The 10,490-nt window shown below is 32.5% G+C and overlaps 1 protein-coding gene across 1 annotated transcript; it reads left to right on the forward strand.

Annotated features, from left to right (window-relative positions):
* The first annotated feature begins 1,142 nt into the window (after window positions 1-1,142).
* On the forward strand, window positions 1,143-8,987 carry LOC132737302 (complement C1q-like protein 3). Its single transcript, XM_060724566.1, has 3 exons — window positions 1,143-1,356; window positions 1,950-2,045; window positions 8,508-8,987. The coding sequence occupies exons 1-3, from the start codon at window positions 1,221-1,223 to the stop codon at window positions 8,951-8,953; spliced, it is 678 nt and encodes a 225-aa protein (XP_060580549.1). The 5' UTR covers window positions 1,143-1,220; the 3' UTR covers window positions 8,954-8,987.
* Window positions 8,988-10,490: the final 1,503 nt, after the last annotated feature.

The following is a 10,490-nucleotide window of genomic DNA, read 5'->3' on the forward strand; positions in this document are numbered from 1 at the left end:
GTCAGCGGGAAGTGAATATTTTGAATAATATTTGTAGGAGAAGATTATAGGTGAAATTATTGTGTATATGGGTCAAGGGTCAAGTCTATGCCAGAGTGGGATTATCATAAGATGTATCATTTGAAATAACCTGATCGTCAAATATAATTATGTACCTGTAAGAACATAAGTGCGTTAGTGTCATTGCCAAATAGAAGGGTATCATAGTAATTGAGTGAATATTTGAGGTATTTATTGTTAAGAAGATCGGCTCTTTGATTTGTTTAATCGGCAAACTATGGGAAGTGATCTGTATCCTTAGTCCATCACTAGCACAAGAGGCTGAGTTTGTACTGTTTTTAAGTACAGGTGCTCAGTGCATACGAAGAATTGCGTGTCGAATAGCTCTCTCTCTCTCTCTCTCTCTCTCTCCCTCTCTCCCTCTCTCTCTCTCTCTCTCTCTCTCTCTCTCTGTAAGAGGTTGTGTTTCCAACAAAATGAGTGATAAGGTCTGAAAAAAAGTATGACTCCAAGTGTATGATTTTATAAATGAAATTTAGCCAAGGAGCTCAAGGGAGTGGAGATTTATGAATGAAAGCAACAACAAGTGAGTGGTGACCAGGTCTATTTCTTTTGCGAAAGATAATTTTTTTTTTCGATGAACTGAAAGTTACAAGCTACTGATCGGCCCAAGAGGAAATGTTGCACAGATTTGCATTTGATCTATTATCAGCAGCAGCAGCGAGAGTGTTATCAACAATAAAATAAAGTTTTTGATATGAGATGATATATCAGAGACTTTGTCATTAATATGTACGAGAAACAGAAGTGGCCCGATATGGATAACTGGAGAATTCCCACTGAAATTTGCACTGTATCTAAATAAACACCATCATCAATCCGGTAGATAGCCCGGGAACCATTACAACTATTGGCCTGAAATGACACTAATATAGGGGTTGTAAAACAAACCACGATCCAGACTCTGTCATACGTCTTGAATATGACGCAGTGTACAGTTTTTAACGTATTCGATATATTTTGCACATGCTTAATGAAAGTAGCCAGCGTTTGTTATCTGACGAGAACAATAAAACACCAATTATATGCCAATAGCCTTTCCTTCGTCACATGACCATGCTGTTATCGGACTTTTAAATATATAAACATCAAATCTTCAAATTGTTCGACACGAACGTATAACTTAGAGCGTTTCTTGCAATCGATCGGAAGAAAAGAAAATGCAAATTCAGCGGTTTGAATCTTTACTGCTCTTGGCAAGTTTGTTTAATATTCAAAATGCTTTCTGTAATGAGGTATACGTAACACATAACATAGAAGACGTATTAAAAAGATTTCAACATTTGGAAGATAAAGGTAACTGGTAGGATGTTTTTCTCTTTATTTAATTTGTTAAAAAATCACATACGAATTGAGCACGAATGTAGCGTTTCTATTGTATTTGCGCGACTATCTTCAGTAGAAGTATTGTTTTATTTAAGCTGTCTATTTCAACATCTTTCTTATTCCACATCAAAGATAAATATGGCAGAGGGTTAATGCGCTTTTTCGTGCATTTACATCTGTAGATCCACGTTGACGCATTTAAAGCCCGAGTCTGCACGGCTAAGGGTTTCGTAAGTCCGAGTGTTTTCGAAGATGCATTAACGCAATTTTTGCATAAAATATACATCTTACTTGGTGATGCTGCGTTTCGTTTTTTTTTTTGTTTCACGTAAAAATAAACTTGGTTTGATAATATTTTTACGGAATAATGGGATCCTATTAGACATGAAACAACCGGGACCGTTATTACAATAAGCTATTTCTATATTGTACAACACGGCGCGCTTTGAACTGTTTAAAATGTATGGAAAACCTGCATGTTCAGTTTTTATGCGTGATTAATTGCTTATACCAAGATATTGCTAAACAATTTAAATATTATCAATATTTCTTTCATTTTCCAGTTGCAGCCCAAAGTACTGAAATTAGAGATCTTCGTGTAATGAATGCAAATTTACGCAAATCAGTAGCAGAATTGCAAGATAAAGGTTCTGAAAAGTGTAAGATTAATTCTGTATTTGTTCAAAAACTCTTTGAGGACTTAAATAGAGACATTTTAACCCATTCACTTAGCTTAGCTGGTAGAATGTTGGACTTGATTAAGAAGAATATACTTGTTTTGTGGGAGATTATGGGGTTCTTTATTGAATTGTAATGAAAAACAGCCTTTAGAAATCTTATGCTTAGAAACTAAAATGGCCAGAACTTCGATATGAGAAATCGCCTGAATTATTTATAAAAGTTATGGAAATCATGCCACTTCGGTCAATATTGCTACACTTAAATCTTCTTTGAAAATGCAACTTGTAGAATTTAGATGGCCCGGCAAGGGTAATTCATTTTATCTTTTCTTTGAAACTGCATGTCCTTAAAGACGTTTTCGGTAGTTTTCTGTGCGCATCGTTATGCGCTTCCAAGAAAGATAATCACGGATAATTACTCTTCAAATGAAGGTCAAGTCGAATAGTATTCGGATAAGTGTTTAAATTTCGGCTATAAGCAAATAATGAGTAAATAATACAGAATAGATATTTCTAAAAGTTCAAAAGGAGATCGGTTCAAAAGAATAAGAGGTCGTTTAGACAACATCACATAAAGGATTTCTCCAAGCATTAGTACGACAGTATTGATGATAATTCTGCGCGCGTTACCCCACCCACTTGTGGTATAGTGACGAAAGTGCGTCGCGACTTGATTATAATAATAATAATAATAATAATAATAATAATAATAATAATATCTTTATTTAAAGAAGGTTACACATTAAGAACATACAATAACAATCATATATATCTTATTTCCAAAGTGGCCTTCTGAAAAAGAAAACAACAACAACAACAACAACAACAACAGGACATTCATAGGTAGAAAAATGAATGTATAATATGTAATTTTTAGAATAATACAACTCATATACTTTCGACAGGCACTCAACAATTTTTGTTTAAACATATATGTATATTGCATCATTTGTTCGTTCGTTCATTCGTTCGTTCATATATTTATTCATTCATTCATTCACTCACTCATTCATTCATATGAACATCAAGATATGCTTTGTATTTTTCTTTAAAACATTTAAGGTTATTAACATTACGAATATTTAAAGGTATATTGTTCCAAATGTTCATGCCATAATAAGAAAATGTGTCTTTAATATAATTTGTTTTAGGTCTTGTCCATAATACAATATCTTTCCGTGACCTAGATCTTAAGTTATATATTTTGTTGTCGGATAAAGTCATCAGTTCTGTCATATATGTCGGTGCCATGTTATTTAAAGTTTTAAAAACAAGCACCGCCGTGTGGTATTTACATCTGTCAAGGAACGGTAACCAATTAAGAGTTTCGAATAGATTTGTTGAAGGAGATCTTTGAGGTTGCTGTAAAATGATTTTAGCAATTCGTTTTTGTAACTTACAAACATTATTTATGTAGTTTGTGTTTCCTTTACCCCATATAATACAACAATAGTCCATAATGGGCAATATATATGCATTGTAAAACAATAATTTCATATCAAAGTGCAAAAAATACGATATTTTTTTCAATAAGGCAATTTTTCCGTTAAGTTTTTTACAAACATTGTCAATTTGCAAGTGCCATTTTAAGTTGTTATCTATGCAAATACCCAAGACTTTTTGATCAGTTACATTTTCAAGAGCTATTTCATTTATCTTAAGAATTAATTTTCTCATAATATTTACTTTTTGTCTTGTTCCTATTACCATACATTTTGATTTATCTGGATTTAAGGCCATATTATTTATTTTGCACCATTTGTCAATGTTATTTAAATGATCTTGAAGTTTTATTTCTACTTTTGATATATTTTCTCCGGACTCATAAAGAGTAGAATCGTCTGCGTATAAATCAATTTTCATATCATTACCAATGAAAGCTATGTCATTTATGTATATTAGAAATAATAAAGGTCCTAATATTGAGCCTTGTGGAACACCGGAAATTATTTTCATTGTCTGAGATTGTAGATCACCTATCTTAACTAGTTGTATTCTGTTAGAAAGATATGACATAAAAAACTTAACGGCATTTTCAGAAAAATGATAAAGTTTAAGTTTATGCAAAAGTATTTCATGGTCAACCAAATCAAAGGCTTTCTTTAAGTCTAAGAATACAGTCCCTATAATTTTTCCACTGTCAACATCTTTTAACCAAGTATCTATTAAACTTATGAGTGCAGTATTACATGAATGATTTTTACGAAATCCTGATTGTCTATTATGAATAATGTTCGTTTTTTCAAAGAATGAGTGTATTTGTTTGGCAATATGGCGCTCAAATATTTTGGATATAGTTGACAAAATTGATATCGGTCGATAGTTATTTGCTTCATTCTTATCCCCCGATTTAAAAATAGGTATAACTCGAGCTCTTTTTAAATCATCTGGGAAAATATTAGCTGTAATACTTTTATTGATAACTGATGTTATTATTGGTGTAATATCATCTCCACAATATTTGATGATGTTTTGCCCAATTCCATCTAATCCTGTAGATTTTTAATATTCAGTTTTTCAATAATAAGTTTTACTTCAAACGGTGTGATTAATCCAATATTGAATTCATGATATATAAGCTTTTGGTCTAAAGTTTCTTTCTAGTTTGAAAAATTTGTATTTGAAAACTTTGTCTTATGTGTGACATTCGAGATATTGACAAAATACTTTTTTAATTCATTTAAAATATTAACAGTTCCGTAAATTTCTTTATTATCTGTCACTAGTCTGTCTGGCATTGTAATACAACCTTTTTTATTTAGATTTGAAACGTCCTTTAAATTTTTCCATAAAAATGCCGGGTCTTTGTTATTTTTAATAGCATTGTTAAAGAAATCTCTTTTACTTTTTTTAATCATTGATGTTATTTTATTTCTCAGCAATTTGTATTGTTCATGTTTCCCTACTTTATGATAGTAATCGCGTTCATGTATAAGATATTTTATCTCATCAGTAAACCATTCCGGGCGGTGTTCACGTTTGATACGTTTTTCTTTTATTGGTGCATGCTTTTTCAAGATAGTATTTAAAATGGAGTAAAATAAGCTAAGGGCTTCATTCGGATTTATTATGTGCTCGACTAATTCAAGATCGGATAAAGCAAGGTCTGTCTGAAAATCAATTTCATTGAAGTTTTTAAAACATCTATATTTAATCGAATTATGTTCTTTAATCAATCGGGTACTACATGCTTTCGTTGATCTTGAAATACCTATCGGATAATGATCACTTAATGGGGTATCAGAAACAAACGATTCAATAATATATCTGCTACTGTTTGTATAAACATGATCTATAATTTTTTGGGTACGTTTTGTTATCCTAGTAGGATCTGTGATAAGCTGTTTCAAACCATATTTCGTTATCAAATCTCCCCATTTTGTATTGTCATATTTTTTCTTTTTATTCATTGGATAAAAGTTTATATTGACATCTCCTAGAATATGATATTCTATATTTGATATATCTATTATACTAAGTTGTTTTTCATAATCGTCAATCCAAGATTGGTGTACATTTGGTGGGCGATATATAAAATTTAAAAGAAAAGGTTTGCAATTTGGGTAAATAATTTCCAACCAAACAGATTCTAATTCGTCCGTTTCTATATCGTAACGGCGCCGATATGGCACCTTGTCAGCAATATATATTACAACTCCCCCCTTTTTGACAACTTTTACGGTCCTTTCTTTCGTGTGTGAAATTGTTAATATTTAATTCATCGTCTGTTGTATCATCACCAAGAAATGTCTCAGTAAAGCCGAAAATATCTGGCGAATTTAATTTGTTTAATAGATTGTATTTTATTTCGTCTATTTTAGGCATTAAGTGATTAACATTAAGGTGTGCAATATGTAAACCTCGTTTTTCAAACTTAGAACTGAACAATTTATTATCTGGAAAATTTGATTTATGGAGCGTAACATTATTTAGTACTTTGCAATTATATTCATCATTTCCGTATTTAATGTATGGCACTGATTGTTCAAAAGTAACAGTTTGATTACCAATAGTGTCTATTAATTTTCGTTCTTTAACTATCAAATCGATAATTTTTCGCGTATTTAAACATATATGTAAAATATCAATTGTGGAATACAACATAAAATCGTAACATACATTATGAATTGATATATAAGTTTGAAAATCGCTATAAAGATCTTGTTTTAACATAGATTTATAAGTAGTTACCTCATTATGAATACAATTGTATGTTTCAAATTGTTGATTTTCAAAATTTGAGTGCCTGTCGGATATTTCCTAATTCCTATTTATTCTGACGCTATTCTGTCCATAATAACAATTTTCAATTTCGGGTCTTCTGTCGTATGCAAATACACTTCCGGTTCTGGTATTATCAGTATTATTAAGTGAAGTCTCACTCCATGAAGTTTGGTCATGGAACCTAGGTCTAAAAAAGTTGTGAACCTTTTCATGTCTGTTTAAATTATAATGTCTGTATCTCGGACTGACTGCACCTGAGTTTTCTTTTCCATTGTATCTCGGCCGCATTTCTCCATTAGCATGATTCAATTTCCTTTTTACGATGTATACGCACCGATTTATTGCTGCCACAAGTGTTTTGGATCCATATTTATTGTGATGTATCCCATCTCTAGCTAAATAGTGCTTCACTATGCTACCATCACCATAAACGAACGATGAATATGCGTCTATAAGTTCAGCACCTGTTTTAATACAGATGTCCCTTACATTTTTGTTGTATAACGTAACATCAGCGTCGAGTCGCGGCGAAATCGTGCAGAGATGCACTTTACATTTGTGATGTTGAATAGAGCGAGTGAGCTCTAACAGTTTTGAATGTGACGCATCAGGGCGTTTTCCTGAACTGACGTCATTTCCCCCGACAAAAATAATGACGTGTTTGTATGGTGTCAAATCTAGTTGGTTGATTTTACGTTCGATGTCTGTCAGAATGGCACCGCTGCATACATATCGATCGACCTTATCATCTAAACCTTTAGGTTGTATTCCTCTAACGATGGAGTCACCAATCAGAAGTGTTCGGTCCCTATTTGGAAAAAGGCCAGATTTTGGAGAATTTTCCTTCATTGTTGAATTAAAAGACCCAATAATGATATCCTGGCTGCTGTCTTCTTGTGATGATTCCCTGTCTAGACATTCTGCCGGTGGTACAACTGAAGCTGATTACTGGCAGACAACTGGGCAAAGAAGTTTAAAATGATATATTTTAAAAGTGTTAAAAGAAATTTTTATTACAACATGTTTTTGTTGTATATTTGACAATACATTTAGTATAACACGGATATTTCTTAAGAAAGCGTGGTAATTTTGACAGTTGGCATATGCGGTAACCATGGAAACTGCCCATTTACAAAAAAACTAACACGTCAACATATATATTTTATTTCTATTTTTGAATCCACCATCAAATGTTACTTGATATATCAATAATGTAGAAAATTCTATAAAAGAAATTTCTTGATAGCTTTAATTTTTTACAGAATTCGTGTTTATTTTTCTCATTTTTTGTTTAGTTAAAAAGCATGAAAACTTATTTTTTTAAAGAAATATGCTCCAATTATCGTTTATTTTATACAGAACCCTAAGATAAAGCAAGCTTTGATAGTTCTGCCTGGTAGATCTTTTCAAAATTCATAAATCATGATCCTGAGATTTAAATTGCTCTGCCCGGGGGAGTAATATAATTTACATAGACTTATGCAAACACCTTTATAAATGTCAAGAGCTTAGATATTTGATATAGCGCATTGTATAATAGACTCTTACAAAAGTGTAAAATCATTACCCTTGATATTTTTAACGATATGTTAGAAAAACTCATTTAAATTTCTCGAGTGAATGTACTTAAACTTAGATATTTGGCAGTTATCTTTTTCTATTAAACCAAGTGAGTAGGTACACAGTCAGAGCTATGAAGATCGAACGTTAAGGCTATAAGTAAGTAGGTAGAGGACCGTAACTAAGTTGGTGGATGCTATGTAGATAGAGTTTTACCAGTTAATCCGGTGCTAGGGGTGGGGACAGTAGTTTGCGCTTGACAGTACCGTCCATGAACAGGCTCAATCAAACCGAGCTTGCAACATTTTCAATTTTGCCCTGTTGGGCTTTCTTTAAGGAACTTTATTTTCTCTTTTTTACGTATGTAGATGTTAAGAAAAAATAGTGTAATTAACATAAACATTAGAAGTAAGAAAATAAAGCTTTAGCAAAGTTAAAACAAAGCAAACTTAAACATCAAAGAATTCCTTTAACACGCTTTATCAACATGAGACTTCATTTATCCTGCTTACAAAGCCACATGCGGGTATGTTTTCAAGGGCTGCGACATTTTAAGTTAAGATGATAAAAGCATTCTAAACTGGACTGTATTAAACATCACACATGCATATTCATCCCATTTTATGTATCATTTACTCTCTTATTCGTTGTTTGTAGATCAACCAAAGCGTTTTGTATTGAACGATGAAGGACCAGTAGCATTCACGGCAGCTATTAAACCATTGTTAGTTGATCATGTCAAACATATGGACACGATAAAGTTTGAAACAGTGATAACGGATATAGGGGGAGGCTACAACAACCAGACAGGCGTGTTCGTTGCTCCACAAACAGGTATCTACATGTTCAGTTGCTCCTTGATGGATCATGTGGCACCAAGTGGTGTCATGTTACATGCTGAAATTGTACACAACCAGCGTGTACTTGGCCGAATATTCGCTCATGCTGAAGGGACAACTTATCGTGACCAGGGTGCCCAGACAGTGTTTACACACGTTAACCAAGGCGACCAAATATTTGTGAGATCAATTGACAACCCGGATCTTGGACTTGGTGGAGAATTATATTCAACATTTTCTGGTTACTTGCTTCTTGCAATGTAATAATATCTTCATTAATAAAAATTGAAAATCAAAATGTATTGGTGTGTTAAAATGCTCCGATAAAATTTGAATATGATATTGTTCTATAAATGAACACATTGTTGGCTATTCATTTAGATAATCATAATAAAACTAAAAATGTGTCGACACGTCACGGATGCCCCCGCATGCAGCCAAAATTTCAGATGTTACAATATTTAGTTCCAAATTGGTTTGCATTTTAAGTTCAAAGCCCTTAAAACTATTCAATGTAAACAAAAACCATTTTTATACAAAGTTCAAGGTACTGAAACTTTTCAGTGTTAACCTTTTGTAAATTGCACATTGCACATTTGTAGCCAAAATAATAACTACATACATTTCTACAAAAGTATGAGTGCTGAAACTAAAAATTCAATTTTTTTTCAACATTCAAGAGAGATAACTTTGTTCAAAATCATTGAACCACAACCAAATTCGAACTTGAACTGCTTATTCCTAAGATGTATGTATATGTCAAATTTAAGTTGAATGTGTACAACCATTTGGGTGTTAACGAACGGAAACTGAAACTTTCATATTATTTTTAAAGTGAAAGAGGCATAACTCTGCCAAAAATCATCAAACCATGACCAAATTCAAACTTGACCTGTGCATTCTTTGACGTATCCATATGTCAAATTTGAGTTGAATGTGTAATACCATTGGGGAGATAATGAACGGAAACTGAAAATTTCATCAAGGGGCTTAACTCTTTCAAAAATCATCGGACCATAACCAAATTCGAATTTGACCTGTATTTCTCATGATATATCCATATGTCAAATTTGAGCTGAATGAGTGCAAAGGTTACTAAGATAATGAACGGAAACTGATGATGACGGAATGACAGAATGACGGAATGACGAAAGGACGGAATGACGGAAGGACGAAATGACGGAATGACGGAACAGGGTAACACTATATGCCCCGGACATTATATGGCTGGGGCATAAAAAGATGATGATCATTACTTATTCTTATAAAATGAATCGAACAATTGCAAATTTATTTTCTAATGTTGAAAACTTGCCACCACACTTTAAAATATTCATGTCCTACTTACATGCTGAAAAAATTAACATTATTTTACAGAAGTCCCTAAAAGCTTTCAGCAATAATTACTGTCAAATGTGACAATGTCACTTGCGATAATTCATATAATTTTTTTGACATGGCCATATGTAATGAAAGTAAAATTACCGAAGTATTATATTCCATGAAATTTGATTTATTGAGGTCAACTATTTAAAAGATTTTTGAATATGCAGGACAAATTATCTGACATGTGTTTATAGGTAAGACTAACGTCTGATATATAAGGAAAATGATTGTAATCTGTAACGAAATGAAAAACCAAATATTCAGTAATTACAGACACTGGTTTTAATTGAACTTATTGAGATACCATTATGTTCTACAGATGATACACATGTACATTTGTCAAATCTTTGTCTAGTTTATCAAAGTTCAACAACGAGATGAGATCAAGGACTGGCTTATATACATGGCTAACTGA

This window comes from Ruditapes philippinarum, unplaced genomic scaffold, assembly GCF_026571515.1.
Source record: "Ruditapes philippinarum isolate M1 unplaced genomic scaffold, ASM2657151v2 ctg1835_1_1_1_1, whole genome shotgun sequence".
NCBI lineage: Eukaryota > Metazoa > Mollusca > Bivalvia > Venerida > Veneridae > Ruditapes > Ruditapes philippinarum.

What these genes read in the sequence shown, in the direction of transcription:
- LOC132737302 (XM_060724566.1), top strand. Translation starts at nt 1,221, where the DNA reads ATGCAAATTCAGCGGTTTGAATCTTTACTGCTCTTGGCAAGTTTGTTT. An exon ending in TCAACATTTGGAAGATAAAG is followed by an intron (nt 1,357 to 1,949) that starts GTAACTGGTAGG and finishes TTCATTTTCCAG; the next exon opens with TTGCAGCCCAAAGTACTGAA. An exon ending in AGATAAAGGTTCTGAAAAGT is followed by an intron (nt 2,046 to 8,507) that starts GTAAGATTAATT and finishes CGTTGTTTGTAG; the next exon opens with ATCAACCAAAGCGTTTTGTA.